The 24,016-nt window shown below is 37.5% G+C and overlaps 1 protein-coding gene across 3 annotated transcripts in view; it reads left to right on the forward strand.

Moving 5' to 3' along the window:
* The first annotated feature begins 308 nt into the window (after positions 1-308).
* LOC131035471 (rhomboid-like protein 20) overlaps positions 309-24,016 on the forward strand; it is a 202,226-nt gene continuing 178,518 nt past the window's right edge. For all 3 annotated transcript variants that reach the window (XM_057967172.2, XM_057967173.2, XM_057967174.2), the window contains exons 1-2: positions 309-600; positions 688-788. In XM_057967172.2, the coding sequence (XP_057823155.2) occupies positions 576-600; positions 688-788 (126 nt within the window). In that variant the 5' untranslated portion in view covers positions 309-575. The remainder of the gene's footprint in view (positions 601-687; positions 789-24,016) is intronic.

Raw genomic sequence — 24,016 nt, forward strand, 5'->3', positions numbered from 1 at the left:
GGAGATAGATTGACATTACATCATGGAGTGTCGAGCCTACAATGACATTTGGATCAACTATGTTCAAACACTAAATGTAAACTCCTTGTGTAGCCTATTTGACAACAAAAAAATCACAAGAGTTGTAGATTTTCTAATCAAGATACATAACAGAAGATCAAGAAGGAAAAAAAAGTTTAACAGTCGTAGTATTTCGTTTGGGTTTGTTTATAGACTTTACATACTTCTTTTGCTAGCTATCCATAGATCCCGACCTCATAAACATTATTAAAAACATTCATTCAACAACCTTATTTTATTCTTAAAATAGAATAGAGAGTTTTAACCTGGGAGACGGAGTTGTGCTGTGAAGAGGCAACACTTGTTTTGTGTACGCCAATTGAACGAATGTTCGAATTGATAGGTAAACAAGGTTGACCGTCAAATTTAACCTTCGATTCCCTAACCGCATACAATCAGGTCGATTCCGACAACGGCTTGGAAGAAGGAAACATTGAAGCATTAACATTAATTTTGAGCCAGTTTTTGCGAGATTGAAAGCAATTTACAGTATCTTCGCTTTTCAAATTCTGAAAATGAATAACGGACCCTCTGGATTTCGTAAGGGCTTGTAATATATAAGACGTTCCCAATTTCACATTATCTTACATTCTTTTTAACATGTAATTCAACCGTCTGATTTTGCAGACAATGCTCCGTTTACCAAGGGTTTGGTCATTACCTGTGCGATTGTTTCTGTCCTACTTGGCATGCACGGAGGAGCATCCGCCTGCGGACTTTCTTACCAGGTATGCATTGCACGCCATACGATTTTTCCATTGTTATGATAAATTGCAATGGCATTGTTTTTCGCTGGAAAATTTGTAGAAGCTCAACAATCTTAATACATTGTGAGACCAGAATTGCTCTCACAACATCAAATCTTTGGTCTATTAGGAACTACTCAGATTATTAGTGAAATTCCTTCACAAATGAATGAATTGAACTTTTATTCTTCATATTTTTAACAACCTACTTTTTAACCTACTCGCATTAACTTATCAGAAATTAAACTCAAGGTGTAGAGTAAAATTAGCTGACCATAGTTACCAAGAAACTGGAGTCCAGGGATGGGGTCCCCTGCCACCCAGGTTTCCTGGAGACTATTTAAATGCAGTATAGTCACATTATTATTTATATGCCCGTGTTCGTTGTTGGGAAATGACGTCGCCATATCTATCGCCATTGTGCGTCTCACTTCGACGGGTTACTATGGTCTAATATTTGCATTATTTCTCAAAATTTATATTATAGATCTATCTTTCAATTACCACCAACATAATTGTTTGATCTGTAATAGTTAGGTTTTAGGGCTGGATATATTTGACAAAAACAAGTTATGGAGTATACTAATGCCTACGAGTGTGTTGCTTGGACTCGGGCTTGCATCAAGCTACAATTGCTAGGAATTTATCTGAGATCCATTTTGCTGAATCAGTTTGGTAAAGAATCAGCCATGTAATATGCTGCACAGTACACTTGTTTGAGTTGATATTAAGAGCTAATATAAGAAAATTTGAAAATATTTGGATTTTTTTTTTGATTCTAAAAAAATATTTGGAAGTTTTTACTGTGCTAATTTTTCCCCTTTAAAATTACATTATACAAAAAATGAAAAATGATTTTATGCAGAGATTGTTTTTGCCTTGCTGACAATGACATATAGGCAGTAGCAAAAGTGCCTGCAAGAATTTCAAAATTCAAGCACTACATAGTCTATAGTCAATAAAATGAAACCAAATCTTAATATTATTCAAACACAACTTTTTCAAGGAATTTGGATAGTTTTAAAATTACATTTTCCTGCAATTTCACTTGTTATGAGTTCCTGCAGTCATAGCCACTTTCTATAAGCTTCTAAATGTTTTTGTTTAGCGAATCTACTTCCCGTTGTGTCTTTAAGGAATAGCTAGGCTTCAATGAGGTTCTTGTTCATTTTGGCTCTGTTTGAACATCAATCTACCAATTTAATAAGACACAAAACTGTGGTAGTTAATTAATTTTCTCTTGGAATTTCGTATTTTTCATAATTGAAAGAGATTGCCAAGTGACACGAGCCATGTTTGATAAGCTATATTACCCATGCGGTCAAATTTTGTGGCAGGTTACCTTCCTTGGATCTTTTTGATGGAGGAATGGTGATGTCTTCGTTTGTTTGTCCATATCATCTACCATATTTGTCTATATCTATCAATCTTCATTTTATGCACACCAAAAGATTTTAGAGCTGTCTTTGTCAGTGTCATCTTGTTTGTTCTTGGTCTTCAATTGATTTTGCATATTATTTAATTTTCTATATTGTGCTTGGTATATTCTCCATGGAGTCCCAATTAATTTTTTTTTGTTATTGATGATGGTGTGAGAGGGCGTGAAAAATTTAGATCTGTTTTGTTACCACTGCTATGGACTATAAAGCAGATTCCCGTAATGAATGGATTTATACAAAGTCACGAGCATACTATTTGTAAGAGAGTTTATAAATGCCTCCTTGTCTCTCATTCGTAAGAGAGTTTTTGTAGAATTGTTGGTATATGCTGCAGCTATTTGAATCTAAATCATTGTTCAATTGTTGGTGATTTTGCTCTTCAAGTGTTGTGTTTGCATTCATAGCTCTCAATTCCTCCAAGTTAGATTAGAATTTATTTTCATGTATGTTAGATTGAGTGAAAGATTTGTTGAATCTATTTGTGTGGAATCCCTAATCCTCTTGCCGCTGGTAAGTGTGCCTTGTGTGGTCAACGAGAAATTTGAGTAAGCTTAACTTCAACTATTACGCGTCCCTTGACAAGCATCAACTTGGATGGTGTCAACGTTTGATGGTGATAGCCTGAAAATCTTTAAGTATACCTTAGATGATTGCACTAAGCTTGTGTCAATACCTGTTTGTGAGACCTCGCCTAGTTTGATTCCACTAGATCTGTTCATCATTTCCTACATTCCTAGGCTTAGAATAGATTTCTCGAACCCTATTCCTTTTGCCCATTTTTTAGTAAGAAGTAAATCCAGAGCCATATTGATAAATCTTAAGTTGTTAGCATACCTATTCTGCACCTTCATGATAATCCAAACATTTGCGTAAGTCTCCAAGTGAACACATCAATTCACATCGACCATTGAGTTACCCACTCGTCAAGGCTTGACATGTAGAAACCTTGGAATCATTTTAGTTGATCTCATTCTTAGCAATTAAGGTGATTTTGTTCAAGAGAGGGTAAATTACCTTGGTATTTTTTTTCTAAAATGTTATGTGCATAAAACACACATCAACAGTATCCACCCTAGATTTACGAATTCTAGGTCCAATGTTAACACTCCCACTACCACTGATAGTGCTAGGAACATGAGAAGTGGCACTGGCAGAAGTAGAAGTTGAAGCACCGACAGTAGCAAAGTGAGTGGGACGTGTTGAGACATGGACCAGCTAGGACTCGAACCTAGGACCTTCCATATGCTGCTGGAGTGCTCTACCACCGAGCTACTGGCCCCTCTTGGACCAGTCCATCGTCGGTTCGGGTGTGGCTTATTTCCAACACCAACACCCCCCCTTAAGGCACACCTCTCGTGTGCTTGGGGCTCCTAGCTTGGACCTGGCTCTGATACCATGTTGAGACATGGACCAGCTAGGACTCGAACCTAGGACCTTCCATACGCTGCTGGAGTGCTCTACCACTGAGCTACTGGCCCCTCTTGGACAGTCCATCGTTGGTCCGGGTGTGGCTTATTTCCAACACCAACACCATGTAATTTTTTTTTGTTATCTCAGAGGTGTCATCGCGACTCTTATGAGGAAAGACTAATCCTCTAGGCCGTGCAATAACCCACAGACCTGTTGTGACGTTTTCACACATCGCCCCATTGCAAATGGGGACCCATGTTTTTTTTTGCTCGTTTTGTTTGTTTTCGCTTTGCTTTTTCTAGGGTTTTGTTAGTTTGTTAGTTGTCTGGATTTAGGGTCAAGCCTTAGGGTTCTAATTACCGTCTTTTCGGACCAAAATCCAGTCAGTTTTGGGGCTTTTGAGTTTCCTTTTCTAGAATGCAAATTTTGAATGCAATGAATTTGCCAGAATGGTCTAATTTTCAATTGGAATGTTCATGCAGAGCTTAAACTTGTCTAAGTGTTGAAGATGAAATGTGAATTTTTGTCCAATTGAATATTTTGACCAAATTTTGACTTTTTTGAATTTTGATCCTGGGCATTGGAATTGATTTGTTTTCGCCTCGTGAAGTGTTAAAATGTGAAAAATCTTGTTATTTTGGCCTGTAGGAGCAAAATCGCTCCTGTCCCTCAGTGAAGGACGGGAGCTCAATCTCAAATATCTCATCATTCTTGCAGAGTCCAAACAAATTTTACGTTTGAAATAATGGAGAACGACGAGATCTTTCCATTGAATATAAATTGAAGATTTTCATGAGCACAGAAATGCCTCTAGGAGGAAAATCGCTCCTGTCCCTCAGTGAAGGACCGGAGCTACAATTCAAATTTCGTCTTGTCCTTGCAAGATTTTGAAAGTTTAATGATTTGAGGACGTCCGAAGGAAGATACTTTGCCAAATGAATATAATTTGATATGCAAAAACGAAGGAGAATGACCTATATTGACCATATCGCTCCTGTCCCTCTCCAAGGGACCAGGGCGAGGTACCTTGTAGCTCTCGTCCCTCTCCCAGGGACCAGAGCGATTTCCTTCATTATGCAAAATCCAGACAAAGGTCAAGGCAAGTTTACGTTCAAAAACAAGGAAAAACATGAGATAAATGCGTTGAATATAAATTGAAGATTTTTGGGACGTCCATAACAGTGCTAATTGCCTAAATCGCTCCTGTCCCTCAGTGAAGGACCGGAGCTACAAATCCAATTTTGCTTTGTCCTTGCAAGATTTTAACGTCTTGACGATGTGAGAAGGTCCAAAGAGGTACATTTTATCAAATGAATATAACTTGAAGTGCTGTCGGGGAGATCAACAGGGTAGCAAGTCCGGCTTGAGTGAGGTCCTGATCCTGAAATTTGGCTAAGTCTGGAATGTCCTGATCTTGAAATTTGACTAAGTCTGGAAACTGAAAAACCTCCAAAAACTAGATTTTGCAATATAACTCCTGGAGGTCTGAAACCACTCTCAAACATCCTGAAAGTATATATGGAATATAACTTAAAGTATAAGAAAGAAGAAACATAGAAGGAAATGTCACTTATACTTAAATGTTATATTCCATTAAAATTGTCCTGATCGAGAGTGCGAAAAGTCAAATTTCGCTCGTGTCCTTCTCCAAGGGTCCAGAGCGAAATGCGCTCGTGTCCCTCTCCAAGGGACCAAGGCGAATCGCTCGTGTCCCTCACCAAGGGACCAGAGCGAAAATGCTTAGTTGAGCCATTCCTGACCTTGTTTGGACGAATCGAGACATCAAAGGCATGGTGAAGGACGAAATGAGCATGATAGAACATCCAGACTTGATCAAAAAACAATGAAATGATGAAGTTTTGCCTAGAGGGTCAAATTCGCTCCTGTCCCTCACTGAAGGACCAGAGCGAAGTTCTTCATAAGGTACGATCTGGGCAAAGATCAAGCAAACTTTTATGTTCGAAGGCAAGAAAGGAGGTCAATCGAACCCGTTGAAGACAAATTGAAGATTATCAAACGTCAACAAAGGACCAAAATGCTTAAGTTCGCTCCTGTCCCTCAGGAAGGGACCAGAGCGATTTTTGTTGTAGATGATTTTCTCGCCAAATTTCAACCGATCTCAAGGCATGAATGAATGAAAGGAGGCATTGCGAATCCGTTGAATATAATTTTCGAAGGTGATGAAGTGAAATGAGGCCCACAAGAGCAAAATCGCTCCTGTCCCTCAGTCAGGGACCAGGGCGATGAGGTACGTATCTTCCCACTTTTTCATTTTGGCGCTTAAAACACATTTTTTAAATTTATTTAAATGCTAGAAAAAATCGATATTTAATTAAAAGCATTTAAATAGCGCATGGTATGTATTTATTAATTATTTTTTGCCTTTGTAAAAAAATCGAAATTTATTAATTAAAAATAAAGGCATTTAATAATTAATTATTAATTTAATAAAAATCAAAAGGGAGCGCTTGGGTTTATTTTGTCAAGGTCGGCCTTTATTATTTATTAAAAAATCGTTTAATTTGCCTTATTAATTATCAAGTCGGCCTAAGGTGGTAAGTATGAGGTGAGCGCTATAAAGGGAGGGTGAAAATCTTCATTTTCACATCATCATTTTCATCTCTTACATGCGATTTGAGGAAGACAAAGGAGAAATGCGATTTGGAGTATACAAAGGAAGGCGCCAAGATCATTCAAGGGGAGGAGCAAATTTCAAAGGGAGAAGTGCGAAGTTGTGTTCAAGGAGGTGCGAATTTATATCCAAAGGAAGGCGTTAGTACTATCCAAGGAAGTGCGAATTGTCCAAGGCATTGGAGGACGTCAAAGACATATCAAAGATGGCGAAATTGCTAACTTGAAGAGGAGATCACGTCCAAGACTTGAAGGGTGGCGAAGTTGATAAGAGGAACGTTCTTTTGAAGATCACATCAAGACTATCGAATTTTGATTTTTGCCTAGGCAAATTCCTCATTTTGCATTCTAGAGTTAGCTCTCTAGTGAGGTATGGCGATATGGATTTATTGTTTTGATTTTGATTGTTAATCGTCATAGCTTAGATTTTGAAATTTTGAAATTTTGAATTCCTAGCTCAAGAGTCATTTTTAGAAAATGATTAATAAAGGACTTATCATTAAGTTTCCTAAAATTTGCTCTCTAATTTATGTTATGTATTGCAAGATCATGGTACTAATTTTGAAATGTTGTGTAGGCATCAAATGAAGGTCTCATCAAGGAAAATCAAGCCGGATCCAGGACGGTCTTCGCCAGGACGATCAAGCCAAGACAAGGGCGACCTCTTCCAATCCAGCGTTCCAAGGCGAGGTACATCATCCTGCACATCAAGGACAAAAGGAGTTAGGACAAGAGTTAATTAAAGATAGCCTCTCAACGACATCAAATTGAATATCTAGCAAGCTACAAGTGTCAGATGAGGTGGCGTCCTAGTCATCACTCCTCCAGTCAATGAAGTCCATCTCAGCATGTCCAGATTCAATGTACTTAACTCATGGAAGGTGGCACAAACTCCGATGTACCTACCCCGGCTATCCATTGGTCGATTTTTCTAAAAGGGACATGTGTCCAAGCAATACAATTTTATCATTGGTCAAGCATTAAATGTTATGTAATGGTTGTAACAAACCCTAATTAGGGTTTTCATTGTAAAATCTTGGCCATTGATCTTGAATTGATCTAAGCCATCAAATTGTATTGTGGGCACTATATAAGCCCAGGCATTTCATTTTGTAAAGGGAAATTTTTAGATGATTAGAGAGAGTTGTAAATAGTTGGAAGAGTTAGAATATAGTTGATAGAATAGCAATTAGAGTAGAATAGGAGGACAAGGCAAGAAATTGTTGCCATTGATTGTAAACAAACTCCATTTTCATTGAAGTAATGGTGAAATATGTCGTTTTCTTGCAATTTGCATGGTTTCTTGTTGAGTCTTCAATCTTAGATGGTAGATAATTAGATGAATGGAGGAAATGTGCTTGATTGATGGTGGAATTCGTACATCCATACTACTAGCAGTTTGTTGATTGCAGACTTGCCTTGCGTAGTCAACTGGAATCATTCAGCCTAAGCTCAATTTCAATTTGTCGCCTCTTCATTGATATGCATCAACTTGGATGGTATCTATGCCTGCGGTGATGATTTGAACATCATAAAGCCCCCTTAGAAGATCGCACTAGTCTTGTGTAGATGTTCCATTGATGTCAAAACAAGATCTAGTTAGAGTTTCATCAAAAGGTCAAGTCATTGCTCCTACATTCTTAGTATTAGGATTAGATCCTCTCTTCGCCCTTATCCTTTTTCCATTTTTTTTTTTTTTTTTTAATCTAAGTTAGTAAGAGCCTGTGTCCAGCAAAGCAGATCGGAAGTTCAATGTAAGTCCCCTTGTGATTCCAGCAAATCACATCATACCACTGGAGCTTGTCCACACGTGGAGACCCCACTAAAAGAACCTTGGAGTCTACCTAACTGATCCTTTACGCGAATCTTCAGCAGTTAGAGACTATTTTCTCAAGAGAGGATAAGATGCCTTTAGGTATTTTATTCTGTGTATGATTGTGTACAAAATACACGTCAACAAGACCCCACCTAGGTGCGGCTGGGTAAACCAACTCTATTTGGTCAGGATGAGGTTGAACCTACATCATTTGTATGTGTCTTTCAACGGTTCAACCAACTAGTCTACATCGTTGGTAGGTGTTAATTTTGTGCCCTAGATCAGTAATCAGATTTATGTCTTTTAATTATGCCCTAGTTTGTTATTCAGATTTGCAATATTTTATTAAACCATAATTTAGTAAACTCAGAAATCAAACAAGTAAACAAGAGACAAACGCAAATACCCTGAGAAAACCTCCAAGGTGGAAAAACCCAGCATTAAAGACCCACAGGTCAGATTATATATTCTCTCTTAATTGCACAAGTACAATACTTAGCTTGCTTCTCCAGATCTGATTCCTTTTGTATGTCAGATCTGCACTTCTAAGCACTTCAAGTCTGCACCAAAAGAGGCCTATATCCTCTTGGACAAGTTCGCACAATCCTTGGATAAATTCGCACTTTTATTAGCAGAGCTAATTCGCTGATTGCATTGATGATTGAATTGTGTTTGCACTTTAACTTTATTTATATGGATCTTTTGACCAAGGTCGGCCTCAATCCTTTTTGGCGGCAATTTATATTTTGTGGCGTGAGTCCTTTTTGGTGTAGCGTGGAGGATGGGGCTGGATTTGTCTTGGGGCCACGCTACCCCTTAAGGATAGGACCCAGTCCTAAATGGGTTCGGATGTTGCCTTAAGGCCATTTGAACCCATCTTTCCCTAGTTATAAACAACAGGACGATATGGAGGTAAGGAAGAAGTCCCTCCAACACAACCTAACTGTGTCCCTCTTCCTAAAGCTGCCTCTCTCCCAATGGCCGCAAGATCCTCCTTTTGTTTCTTTTTCCTTTCAATTTCCTCAACCATTACATAACAATCACATACAGCCTCAGTGAGTGCTTTTTTGCATGGGTCGGCATCATGTCCACGCAAACCAGCAATATGGTATCTCAGTCTATATATACCTCCATGGAATATTGTGTTGCAAAATGTACATTTTGTTTGCCCCTTTCCTTGCCCTGGAAAATCCTCATATTTCGAAGCAGGGTCCTTTCTAGTGGGGGGTCTAGAAGCTGAAGTAGACATTGTCGGATAGGTTTGTGAAACTTGAAGTTGAGGCAAATAAGAAAGTGAAGTTTGCTGCAATAAAACATTACAAATACAAAATGAATTTAATACACACATTCAAAAAAACTAAGGTAGGGTTTGTAAATTTTTAAAAAATAAAAATTGTAGGGTTTGTCAAACCCTACTTTCTTTAAATTTTTTTTTACAAACCCTACATAGTACATACAAACATACAAAAGATTTTGGAAGAAAATGTAAAACTTTCAAAATAAATGAATAAAAAATGGAATTTTTGCATACAAGAAAAAAAAAAATCTCGAAAAAAACAATCTTACATTTTACAACAAACTTGAAATGAGCTGCAAACTCTTCCTGTCCAACTCTTGATGCACCAAATCCAAACACAATGCAGAAGAAAACTTGAGCTTCCTCCTTGCTGGTTTTTCTTCTATGCACCCTTGTTTTTCTTCTCAACTCACTTTACTCCTATTTTTGCAAGTTAATGAAATGAAGTTCACTTTTAGGGGTAGGAGATAACTAACCAAAAAAAAACGGATTTGAAAAAGCTCTTAAAACTGTTTTTTTTTTGTCCTTTTTTTAACTTAACGCCGATCGAGTTCCAGGCACGGGACTCATTGAGCAACTCGGCGAGTCTGGCGAGTTTGCTCACCAAACTTGGGCGAGTCTGAGTCTGAGCTCCAGAGATTCGACGAGCATGTCTCAGACTCAGACTCACCGAGTTTGGCGAGTCCTGTTTCTCTGGTTTTGACAACAAATTTGCTCCCCACCAAGTATTGTCTGAACTCAACCAACGCATGTATGATCACAAGCATTTCCTTGTCATAGATTGAGTAAGTCTTCTCAACTCCTCTTAGTTTTTTGCTCTCAAACACAATCAGATGCTTCTCTTGCATCAAAACAACACCAATACCTTCTCTAGATGTGTCACATTGCAGCTTAAAGGGCTTAGAGAAATCTAGTATAGCCAAAATAGGGCACAAGCTCATAATCTCCTTGAACTTGTCAAACACACCTTGTCCCTTTTTTGACCAAACAAAAGCTCCCTTTTTAGTGAGTTTTGTAAGGGAAACAACAATTTGAGAGTAGCCCTTCACCAATCTCTTGTAGAAGCCACAAAGACCCAAGAACCCTTTCAGATGTGTCAAGTTCTCATGTGGAGGGCAATCAACTATTGCCTTGATCTTTTTAGGATCAACCTTTACTCCATCTGCACTGACGATATGACCAAGGTAGAGCAATGTTACTGAAATTTTCATTATATTTACAATTTAATGGAAAATTTAAGTACCTAGGCAAAGATTACAGTCACATAAATGAAATCTTTCAATTGTCATTTTATTCATTATATTTTATACAGTTGAAAGGATTACGAGAAGTAATCTACAGAAAGGAGGAAAGGATTACGAGAAGTAATTTACAAATAAATTTTCTCTCACACAAGACCGTGAGAGTAATCCTTACTTTCCTATGCAAAGGAGAAAAACTGAAGTAAACAAAGCAAATACATAGATAAGATAAGAAAGGAACCAGCCATTGCCTGGGGGTATATGGCTGGCATAAATCTGCTCTCGAAGTCGTAGGTCTGCATTTTTGAAATCCGTTCTCTTCCAGTCTCCTCCTTGTCCTGGAAAAGTCAAAAGGTGAATTGGGTTAGATCAAAAGATCTAAGCAATGACTAAATGTCTACTTATCTTACCTATACATTTGCATCATTTAATCAAACTCCCCTCGTCACAGAAAAAAATAAGCATCTAGGAAGACAAAGAGCAAAAGTTCATCTTCATTCCTTGAAGAATTAGTGTTTTTCTAATTGTTTGTTTAATGTGCAGAGACAGGTAAAGAATTGCAAATTTTAGAGGTTTTATTATGAGTGGGGTTAAATGAGGCTCCCACAAGGGTTGAGCCCAGCTCATAGAAACCATGTGATTGTTCAGAGGGTACTTGCAGGTATATACAGGAAGCATAAGATGGTGTAAAGGCAGCCATGAAGATGCATATTGCTGCAGTGAAAAAAGACAAAAAAAGAGCCTGAGGTTTTGGAGTCTGAAGGGATATGCCAAGCAAATTTTAAAAAAATGAAAAGGGTAATGAAAAAAGTAATATGACAACTGCTGCAGTAGAGAAAGGGAACAATGGAAATCAGATTATGACTGGAGGATTCTTGATTGAAGGAAACAATCATCCTATGGGTGGATGTTCAAGATAAGTGAATTGATTTATTTCTCTACTTATGGTGTTGGCCTAAAGTCTGAAATCAGCAACTTCATATGCTCTTAGGGAAAAGAGGAAAAAGATTAGTGGAGGAAGTGATGCAGTGGAGAAAAAAAATAAATTATTTATGCTGTTTTCAAAATATAAACAGAACTCAGAAAAAATTGTAGATATTCCATCCTTTATACAGATAACCTAGAAAATGAAAATTTTGCAGAATTTCATTTTCAAAAGAGAACAGGAAATTACAAAGAGGGTTTCGTATAAAATGCAGAGTTTTCTTCCTTTGAAACTGAAGATAATATCTTACAAAGAGACAAGGCATTTTTCTTTAGACTGAAATGCAAGCTGTTTTAAAATCCCAAATTTCCTTTTAAAGCACAGAAAATTAATTCTCAGAAAATCTTTTTCGAAAAATGCAGAATTTTCTTCTATCAAACGCAAAAGCCCCAAATTTCCTTTCAAAAAGCAGAGATACAGAGGAATTTACAGAATTTCATTGTCAGTTTCTTAGTTTGAAATGAAAAGTGCCGAAATAACAGAAAAGAAGAAAAAAAATCATCAACGTTTTTGCGCCTCAAAAAATTGCAAAAAATTCTGTGCGTAAGGAGTTGCAGAAAGAGCTTCTTTGCCATCAAAATGCCAAAACCCAAACAGATTTGTCAAGTGTACAGTTTTAAACAGAGAAATATGCAGAGAGTTTTCTTCTAAAAAACGCGAAAACCCCACCAACGGAGCCTGTAAACAGACAAGTTTGCAGAGTTTCGTGAAAGAAATTTTTTTTGCAGAAGTTGCCTTTCATGTAGATTTTTCAGAGTCTCAGAAATTTCAGAATTAACTGTACAGAAAATGCAGGAATTTCTTCTTAAGATTCAATCAAAGTCCCTAAATTATAGAGATAGCAAGATACAGGAAACGTGAGAGTGCCGTAAAGGGAAAAAATTGCAGAGATTTCGGTAGCAGAGCCGTGACAAACGAAAATGCCAAAGTTCGCAGTTTGAACCTTTAAAATTACCTCTCATTTTCTGCAACAATGGAGCAATGCCGTGGCTTTATGAAAACCCTATAATTTCAACGCATGGAGCAGACCTGTTCGAGTCATGGATAGCTGCTAGTGGAGGAGAAGTTAACATTTTTTTCCATCTACAGTTTGAAACCCTAGGAGCTCAGCCGAATATCTCTTTAGCGATGGAAACGTGCAATGCAAAATGAATGTTATTTTTAGGTTTTCCATCGCTTTTACCTTGTTCACCCTTTGCTCGATTTTTATGGGATTGTATTTCATTTTATGAAATGCGATGTAATGGATGCATGGTGGTCGAGGTTTCCACAAACTCCCACTTATGGGTTAAATTTAACATAAACTTTGCCTAGCCGTCGGGAGGCTTTAAAACCCCTAAGTCTTTTTTAGACTTATCAAATTTTAAAAGATGTATAATTAATTAAATATTTAGTAATTATATCAATGTTGTAAAAAATTGCTATTATTTAACAACATTTATATAATTAATAAATATTTAATTAATTATTTTTGCATCTTTTAACTTTAAGATTCAATACCTTTCTTCCATATACACATGATAATGTAAAATGAATATTTAATTGGATGGGTTATAAATCCAATTAATATTTATCATAATTGTGTCTTTAAAATCATTCCCAATATGCACATGGAAGGAAAATATTGAATCTTAGATAGGTGAAGTTATCCCAAGAATTTGGGGTCGAATTTGGGCTTGGGATGCAGTTATTCATGAGTTTGGGTTAGTTCTCTAGTAGTTAGAGACTGATTTTGAGTATTTCATCGATCAACCTTCAGTTAATCAAGTGTTTACACCTTATTTCACACAATTATGCAGAGTTTGAAGCCTTTTTGTGGGGGTTCCTTTCCTTACTCGGATTTGAAGATATTTTTGACTTGGAGATCACTCAAGGAGACTTTCAGTTGAGCACTAGTCATCTTATCCTTGCCTTTGGAAGACTTTTTGCATAAAGGAAGGAAAGATTTCAGTTGGTGAGGGTTCTGGATTTTTTCTCAAGCCTAGCTGAGTTTTGTATCTTGTAACCCATTTTGCAGTTCTGACAGTAAATTTCAATACAGATATCAGCTTATGCCTTTCTCATTTCTGAGTTATTTTTTCATGGTGTGATTGAGAGCAATTTTCATTTTTGTTTTTTTTGTGAAATAACCTTTCTTGAATTTTCTGTCTCATGCATGAATCATAGGTCATGCATTGTGGTTTATCAAAATAATTGTTTGAGAAAGTCATTTCCTTTCAATTTTTTGAGCAATGATCCTTTGCATAAAACATTTTTTGTGATATGAATTCAGAGATGTCATATGTGTAGAACAGGTGCATTTAAAGGAGTTTTCTTGTCATTTTTCAGATCATATGGCGGATCACCTTATTTAAGTTGTTAGTTATCTTTTTTCTTATTCCCTCTCCCTTTTCCTCAAAGGTTTTTCCTAAGGTCTTATTAGAGTTAGTGATCCATCATTTTCAGGAACCGGCCTATCCGAAGGTTCAATCACAATAAGAGTTTACCCACAGACTCATGATTGTTCCCATGTTAACCCAAAGTGCTAGGTTTTAATAGCTTAGTTATCGGGTGCATGTTTAGGCCTTAACAAACAACTCCATCCCAAACTTACACTTGGATTCTTTTGCAAACAATGATTCAAACTCCAGAATGTTGAGCACTTCATCCAAGTGCTTCAGGTGCTTCCAAGATTTGCTGAAGATGAGGATATCATCAAAGAAGATAAGCACAAACTTTCTCAACTGCTTCTGAAAGATCTTGTTCATACAAGATTGGAAGCTAGCAGGAGCATTAGTCCACCCAAAGGGCATGACTTTGGAAGGTAGCAGCAGCATTAGTCAACCCAAAGGGCATGAATAAGAACTCAAAATGCCCAAAGTGGCATCTGGAAGCAGTCTTCTCAATGTTTGACTCCCTCATTCGAATATGATGGTAACTTGATTTGAGATCAATCTTAGAGAAGAAAACAGCTCCATGTAGCTCATCAATGAGCTCATTGATCCTGGATATGGGGTATGGATTCTTGATTGTTTTCTGATTAAGAGCTCGATAATCCACACACGTGCACATGGTCCCATCCTTCTTCTTCACTAAAACCACTACAAAAGCTAAGGGGCTCTTACTTGGCCGAATGTATCCCATATCCAAGAGTTCTTTAATAGCTTTTTCTATTTCATCCTTTTGCTTCTTGGGTTACCGCTATGGAGTGGTGATGGCTGACTTAGCTCCTTCTTCCAATTCAATAATGTGCTCAGTCCCTCTGTCAGGATTTCTCCTGGGGGGGGGGGCTATCAAAGACTTTACTCCTCTTGGTGATCAATTCTTGAATATCTGGAGGGTAGTGTCTCTTTTCTACTATAGGATCGGGTGGCATGATCGCACATTCCGCTGCCCATTCCACTTGATCATGACAGATCAGCCTCTCCATCCTCTTCAACGACACAATACGAGGGCCTCCATTAGACATCCCTCTCAACACCACTTTCTTCCCTTCGGCCATAAACTTAGCCTCCTTTGTATGCAGATTGAGAGTGATCTCACCAATAGATAGTAGCCATTGTATGCCAAGTACTGCGTCATCAGTACCTCCAATGCTAACAACATAGAAGTCATACTTGACTTCATAATTTTCCAACCTCAAAGACATATTGGACACCATCCGATTGCAAGAGATAGTAGAACCGTCTGCCACCATTACTTTGAATCCATCAACTACTTCAGTTATAAGGCCTCTCTTTGCAACAATTCTTTCATCTATGAAATTATGAGTTGCTCCCATGTCAATAAGGGCAATGACTCGGTGCTCTCCAAGCACTCCCCTAAGTCTGAATGATACAATTTTATGGAGACTGAAAAAGTTGACCAACTACACCCCCGCCTTCTTGGTCATCTTCAACCTCTTCTGGAACCTCTTCATACTCACTTTCCCACATATTAGTCTGCTGTTCTGAATTTTCAGATTCTGATCCATTAGCAGAATAGGCTTCCATGCAATGCGCATTGCTCTTTCCATAACACTTATGACTTGGGGTCCATGGTTCCTTGCAAGAGTAACACAAATTCTTCCTTCGGAGCCCTTTTTGGAGCTCATCATCCATCATATAAGGAAACTTCTTGGTCTGATTTGAAAATTTCTTCTTGTCCTTTTGATAAGGGAAAGGCTTGGACTGAAATTTTGACTTAGGGGCAGCCAACTCCATGTTTCTTGATTTTTTAATGGCTTCATTCAAAGTTGGTGGATCAAATGCCTTCACCCAACCCTTCAACGGTTCCTCCAATCCTTCAGTAAAAAGGACTACAAGCCTCTTCTCCGTGGTGTTTGGCATCATCACAGCTATTCTTTGGAAATCGGCTATGTAAGTGTCCAATATTCCTTGTTGTTTTAGCTGTGCAAGCTCACAGAACTTCACCTCAAGGTCCTTAGTGTCGAACCTTTCAATGAGCTTGTTGGTGAACTCATTGTAAGTGACAATAAGACTATGGCCAAGAGTGACCAAACCATGATACTACCATTCATGAGCAGCCCCATCCAAATGCAAAGTAGCAAACTTGATAGCATCTTCCTCCGGCATTGGTCTGAAGGACAAATAATTGTCCAACTTTTGGACCCATGATCTAACAGAACACGTATCAATCTTGTCAAAGTGGGCTAGAGTCACCTTTCCAAGGGCTTGTTGATAGTCTCTTGGAGCATAGGAGCGATTATCATATCTTCCACCTCTCTTCTTCTTTTGGTTCATGGATTGGTCCAAGGTGAGGATATCCCGGATCTCAGTAGGAAGAGAAGCATACTTCATGTAACTATTCCTCACTTCATTGACTGTGGGTATTTCAATTTCAGCTTGTGGCGCTTCTTTGGGTAGGAAAATAGGTTGCAAAGGTCTAATGATTGACCCTCCAGGTGCTCCATTGTTACTCCCATGATTGCTTCCATTTCCTCCATGGTTGTTTCCATTTTCTCCAGGAGTGTTGGAAGTGCTAGCTTCATGTCCATTAGTGCGTTGATTAGGAGTCCCACCAATATTCTGATTAATTTTTGCTAGCAATTGGGACATCATGTCCATCATGGTGTCAAACTTTCTCTCTGCTCTTGCTTCAGGGGTCGTTCTTTCTGCCATAGTGTCAACTGCTGTCTCTCTGTTTCTCAGAACCTCTGAAAAAGTCTCTTCAACTAGGACGGGTGGAATCTGATACTGTTGTCTCTTTTGCTCTCTATTGTAGTAACGGACTTCTCTATCGCTCATGGAGATCTTTGATCAACTAAACAGATAGGCTGGTAGGAAAACCAACTCTGATACCACTGAAATGTCCCCCTTACTTTTTTTCAATTTTAAACATCACAAAGCACCCGTTAAAGTTAGGAAAGAGAAATACAATTCTGATCACCAAGAACCCAGTGTGGGTCAAGTGAGAGCATACGGTGGATAGGGGATCATTAGCTCTAAAGACAAACTGAAAGTACAATGTTAGGCGGCAAGCCAGCCCCTTCCACTTGTTTAGCGGGCAAGAACAACTTAAATGTAAAATCACTCTACCATTTTTCAACAGGAGGACAATTATTACAATACTGAAAGTAAGATCACTCAACCACTTATTCAACGGGAGGACTGAGAAACCAACTGAAAGTAATAGATAGGTGGCTAAGCCAGCCTCTTCCACTTCTTTAGTGGGAATACAAACCATAAAATGCAGTAAAGAAAGGTTGATTAGTACTACTGATTTCAGCGTTACAATGAGAGCATTAGCTTGCAGATTACAATAAGAAATTTATATCCAAACACACACAAAAATATTAGGAATTGATCTTCTAACAAATATGAGCTATGCAACATATGAAAAGTATCCAAATGGGTAAATAATTCGGGTCTGATATAAAGAACAACAAACTGAAGTAACAGACCAGCAAGAAGAGAAATTACCTAGATGCTCATAACTTTGCCCACACAACTCCGAATGACTTGAAATCAAATGCGAATGATCCCTAGAGAGGAAGCGTCCAAGCGATGACCAACCACTAGCTGCACATCTAATTAACACATTAATGCACGCTTTCCAAGGCATTCACATACATGGTACGACCAGGTAAGGAGGGCGATTTTTGTTTATAAAATCCAAATCAACGCCAAAAACCACAAAACTTAGCAAAAGGAATTGCCTAACCAAGAGGAAAGCATAGGAAGAATACCCAGAAGGAACAACTGAACTCTCAGAGACTTGTGAATGAATTTCACAAGCTCCATATGAAACAACAAACTCTAAAACTGAAAACAACACTCTAAAATCAGAAAGCATCATATAACTTTATCTTCGTTGAGCTCAATCTGCTCCTCTGGATGAGAAACAATCACAATATTCAGCTAGGGGCTATCTTTCAAGCATGAAATTGAAGGAGGCTAGGAGGTATGCATACCTTGAAGCAAGAGTTTGAAATGATTTTGGCAGCACTTCTTTATGATAAGCAATAGATACAAAAAACAAGAGCCCAACACTCTTATTTATAGCCTTTGAAGCTCCAAATTCAAATTCAAATTCCCTCCCAAATGGATGCCAAATCCAAATGCACATTCATTTCTCTTTTCTCTCCGTAATTTGTAATTTGCATTTCATTTCATTTCTCTTTTACCAAAATCCCCCATCACAAGGTGGCAAATATGCTTTAATAAAAAATATCAATAAAGTGTGTTAAGGCGTCAAAAGTAATAAATTGAATTATATTATAAAATTAACTCATTTCCTCCTAAGCTGTCCATCTAGCTTTATTAATAATTGACTTTATAAAATATTTTCCCCAAGCATGAATCGCCTAAAATAATCTCAGACTTGTGAAAATAGCTCCAAAAATGTTGGAAGACAAACTGCTCAAACTTACCTTCCAGAAATAGTCATTTGAACCGACCTACTGAAACTCTGCTAAAAATAACACTTACTAAAAAAAGTATATTGTTAAAAATAGTAAGTGTTTCCAAAGTGATTTTAACCACATTTTGAGTAGCCATTGCAACTTACTAAAAATAGTAAGTCCGGAAAAAGTCCTCCAATTCATTTGCATGTCATACCATCGCGAAAATCTTTGAAAACTCAAAAAAACCCAGAGAAATGAGCTGTCCTCGCCCCCACTTATTAAAAATAGTAAGTTTACCAAACTTCACTGCTTGCTATGCATGTACCATCATTGCGAAGCTTTCTGAAAACCCAGAAGGAATCCATAATCAAAACTATAAAACTGCAACATGCAAGCCACCAAAAATGGCGAAACATCCTCCTAGAAGTAGGAAACCCTATTTTTTGCTCCCGACTAGCCTACGGGTCTCTGGAATAGGCTAACGGCCAATGGAACTGATTATTGTTGAGAAGGGGACATTACAGGGAAAATCATGGGTTGTTGGATATGTGGGGGGAAAAGCAACTCCCATAAGGAATTTTGACCTTTTGACCACGAAAACATAGATTTTCATTAGGAATTTAATGAAATTTTCCACTCAAATCATCTGGACACTTCAAATCTTCAATAAAACGCATCAAGATTTAGCTAAATTCATCAAAATTTGAGTGAGACAAAAAGAGATCCATCAGGATAAAGTGCAAATTTAACTTACATAACCTCCTAGGAGCAAGAAAGCAACCCCTAAAGGACCTTTTAACACTTAGGCACAAAAATATCACCGACTTGGGAATTTAAAACTTGTTCATGCTCAAATGGGTCTATACTTAGACAAAATTGGGATCGCCTAGACATCTAACATTTAACACACCTAATCCTATACAAAATTTGAAAACCCTAATAGCAATTAGGCATGATCTTTTTCCAAAACTTGAGACTCGAACACTAGAAGCTCAAAATTGCCAGTTACCGCCAAAACCTTAAACTAACAAGACGCGGAAAGAAGGAAAGAGGGGGTCCCCGTTTGCAATGGGGCGATGCGTGAAAAGGTCACAACAGGTGGGCAGTTTATTATATGTTACAACCACTTGACCTGATATTATGCAAGCTGTTGGTTATGTTGCCAGATTTCAGGCTACACCAAAGGATACTCATGTTCAAGCTGTAAAGAGGATCTTCAAATATGTTAAGGGTACAATGGATTTTGATATATGGTATCTTATAGTTAAAGATTTTACTCTCACAACTTTTATTGATGCAGAATGGGGAGGTTTAGTTGATGATAGAAAGAGCACGAGTGGTGGTGCTTTCTTTCTTGGAAGATGTGTTGTTTTTTGTTTAAGTTAAAAGAAGCCTTCTATTTCTTTATCTAGAGTAGAAGCGAAGTATATTGCAGTTGTATCATGTTGCACTCAGGTACTTTGGATGAAGCAAACATTAAAAGATATAAATGTTGAGTATGATCACCCCATTTCCATTTTTTGTGATAATACGAGTGCTATCAATATTTCAAAAAATGCAGTTTTGCACTCTTGGACTAAGCATATTCTTATTAAATATCATTTTTTGAGAGAGCAAGTTACTAATCAGCAAGTTAAGTTGGAATATGTGTCTTCTAAAGAATAGATTGCAGATGTGTTTACCAAGCCACTACCAAAGGAGACATTTGAGTTCTTGAGGCAGAAGCTAGGAGTGATTTCACTTACTCATTGATTTGCAGGGGGAGTGTTTATTGTTATATATTTGTCCCATTTAATGTTATGAAGTGTATTTTTAGCTAGGCACATTTGGTTCCGTCATTGATGTCAAAGAGGGAGTAGTGAGACAGGGGGAGCTTATTGTTTAGTTTGTTTTAGAGTTGATTTTTTGATTCAAAATTTTCAATTTGGATTGCCATCAATGACAAAGGGGGAGTTTGTTGCACAATTTGTCATTAATATCATTAAGCTACATTAAATTCATTGGCAAGTCAAGGTCATGCCATCTTTGAATTGTTCCTTGTGGGCGTTAATCCTATGTTATTGAGCTAATTGCTTTTGGCTGGGTGGACTTTAGTATTGTTTGACTATTGTAATGGGTGCGATAAATTAATAGTTTGGAAGACTTCGTCAAATATTTGTAAGTGGTTCCATATTTTTGAAGCAGTATTTTATCATGACATCGTATCTTCTTCTGGCAAAGAAATTAGCGGTTCTTTTTAGTCTGACTCGTGTCTTTACCTTTGGAAAGATGGCAGAATTTTTCTTTTACGTTTTGTTTTCTCTGGTTGAGGTTGTAAAGTGAAATGCTATTGGGCTATTAGTAATTCATATTGTCTATATGTTGGTAAGTTTTTTATGCACGTGCAACTTAGAATAAAATACCCAGAGATATCCTATTCTCTCTTGCTGAAAATCTTCTATGTGTAAATAGATGGACTGTGTGATCGAGAAGACGACTCCAGGGTTTTAGATTCATGTGGATAGTCTCATTTGGTTCATTGTGATATGCTGGTAATCTCAAGGGGGACTTACACAATTTTTCAAGGACTGAATCAATCAAAGGATTCTGTTGATTGCCGACAATTGTAACTTTCTCATTTTTGGAACAATTTTGCAATGAGTTCCTTTCAATCCTACTTCCACTAAGACTTGGGAAAAAAGAGCAAAAGGGAGGGTTAAGGAAGATAATTCTAACCCTAGGCTAATCCTATGAACTTTGGAGATGGAAATTGCAAAAGTGGAATTCTAAACCAATTCTTGTTTCGCCAAATTCAACAACAACACAAGAATGGTGCTATCTTCTAAGGAATTCAAAATATTTTCATCACTAATATTCACCAACATTTTGAACAATTAATTTAGCAATAGAAGTTAAGTTTTCATTTATTGGTTCATGCTAACTTTGACCAATAATTGAAAATCATTCAATTATCAAAAGTACGAACACATCCATTCCACATTAAGCAATTCTATCAAATCTTTCATTCAATCTATCAACTTGAAAATGAAATCTATTCTATTGAGAGCCAAGAAACCATGCTAACTTGCAAAAGTAGACAAAATTCACCAACAATCGAACCATGAATAACTGTGCCCCTTATCCTTTCCTTTGACATCAAATTTAATGAACTTAGTCACTATGGGGCTGAGCTCTTCCATTGGAACACTTGGCATAATGTCAACCTTGTATTCCATCAGGTCCATCTTATCAGTTTTCAAAAACCATCCTCAATGAACAAAAATGAGGATGTCTCGCCAAAATGTTGCTTTCGGATTCGATTTGTAAAAGTGAGGAAGTTGCTTTGAACTTTGGCTTTCTATGTCCATGTCCTTGTCTCAGATTGCTTAGATTATTTCTTCTTTTCTTTGTCTTTCCTTGAAGTCTCTGAGGTCCACATGGCTAAGGTTGGTATCCCAACTCTCTTCCATTTCGTCATGATCTTGGACTCCAACTTTGAACTTCGTGTTTGTCTTTCTGGAAATCCTCCCTTGAGTTGATATCTACCACCTAAAAATAAATAAATTTTTCCAAGTTAAAGACAATAAGGGGGTTTGATGTTGATTTCCAGCCTAGAGTGCAAAGTTTGAAGGAATTTTCAAAGGATAAATCTTATCTCTCATGAAATTCCAGGAATTAAACTTAGTAAAATTTTGGAAATTGAAGCACTTGCCCTAAAAAGCATTAAAAAGTTAAAATGATTTTGAATAAAACTTGAAGGATCTAAAGTGAAATTTCTCTTGGAAGTCCAAAAAATTAGAAGCTCCTATTGAAAGTTTGAAAGAAATTTGGAATTTTGAATGAAAATCTGCCTTCAACCCTTAGTAAACCTGGGTATCTTGATGAAATCCCTCAAATTGCTTAAGGAATCACTTTCAACTTTGTCTTCAAGCGTGGAAATTGGTTTTGAAATTCTCTTGGAAGATGTCTTGGAAATTTGTACTTTCGAACTTTTTCAATACAGGCCAAATTTTATAGAGTTTTGAACCTTTTCAACACTTAAGCATTCCATATGCTCGAGTGGACTTGATGTTGGGTCAAAGAATTTTTCTTATTCCCAAGGTGGAATTAACATTTGGACAAGGAATTTTGACTATCCTCGGGCACACATGGCACTTGAGTTCGACGTTTCTTTCAATCCACCAACGCTTAGCCGATTTTTCCTTCATCTTTCTTGAATGAATTTGCTTCTTGCTTGAGGAATTTCCTTGACACTTAGCCAAACTTTCAAATTCTCCTTCATGGTATCAACACTTTGGCGAATTTCATGTTGATTTCAATCATTTTGCTTTAATTTTTAACTTGTTTTAATCCATCTATGCTTTAATTTCTCCTTCTCTTCATCTTGGGTGGACTTTGCATGTGTTTGAGGAAAGTTTACCATACTTGAGGGTGGACTTGACAATAGGAAAGGGAAGTTTTCCGCAAGGCATGGGCCGACTTCATCATTGGTTAGGAATTATTCAATCATGCCTAGGGCGGACTTCACCTTGGGTAAGGAATTCTTCAATGCCTTGGGCAGACTTGCATGCTGATTAAGGAACTTTTTCATGTGTCAAGGTGGACTTGGTCCTTGATTGGAATTCTGATGCTTGCAAGGGTGGACTTCACATGTGGTTGGGAATTTTGACACAAGGCTTGTGCGGACTTCATAGCTGATCAATAAATTTCCTGCTTGTTTAGGCTATCTTTATAGCTTGTCAAGGAATCTTCTTCATTTGCAAGGCTGATTGAACACCTGACCAAGGAGATTTCTTGGTTTACAAGCTTGACTTAGCATTTGGATAGGAAAATTTTCATGAGAACTTCACCTTGACTTACCACTTTCTTGCAATCTACCAAATGAGGCTGAAATGAAGTTTCTATATTGTGCAAACAACCCTTCATGCACAAAATGAAAAAGATATTTGGTATGTGGATAGTGGCTGCTCCAGACACATGATCGGAGATGAGACTAAGTTCTTGATTCAAGAAATTAAATGGTGGCAAAGTAAGGTTTTGTGGAAATTCATTTGCAAAGGTAGCTGGTAAAGATACTCTTACATTGAATGATGGAAAGACTTAAGTTGAGAATGTGCTGTTTGTTGAAGTTTTAAAACACAATTTGCTTAGTGTTAGTTAGTTGTGTGATTAGGGACATAGCTTAACCTTCAAATTGATGCAAAATTTGTAAAGATGTTGTTCATATTGCTGATGCTAGTAGGGAAGCAAACAATTTGCACATTCTTGATGATGTTAAGAGTGAAACTTCTTGTTTGAGTCTACTTGATGAATCTTGTTTGTGGCACAGGAGACTTGGACATATAAATTTTGATAGTCTTATTCAGATCAGCAAGAAGGAAGCGCTAAGAGGCTTGCGTAAACTTACTAAACCATCTGACACCATGTGCAAGGATTTGTCAATTGCCCAAACAAACTCGTAAGAGTTTTAAATCAAATGAGTAGTCAAGCACGAAGCCTTTAGAGCTGATACACGCTAATTTGTGTGGTCGCACAAGAACTGCAAGCTTGCAAGGTGAAAAATACTGTATGCTTTTAATTGATGATTCC

This window comes from Cryptomeria japonica, chromosome 10, assembly GCF_030272615.1.
Source record: "Cryptomeria japonica chromosome 10, Sugi_1.0, whole genome shotgun sequence".
In the NCBI taxonomy this organism is placed as follows: domain Eukaryota; kingdom Viridiplantae; phylum Streptophyta; class Pinopsida; order Cupressales; family Cupressaceae; genus Cryptomeria; species Cryptomeria japonica.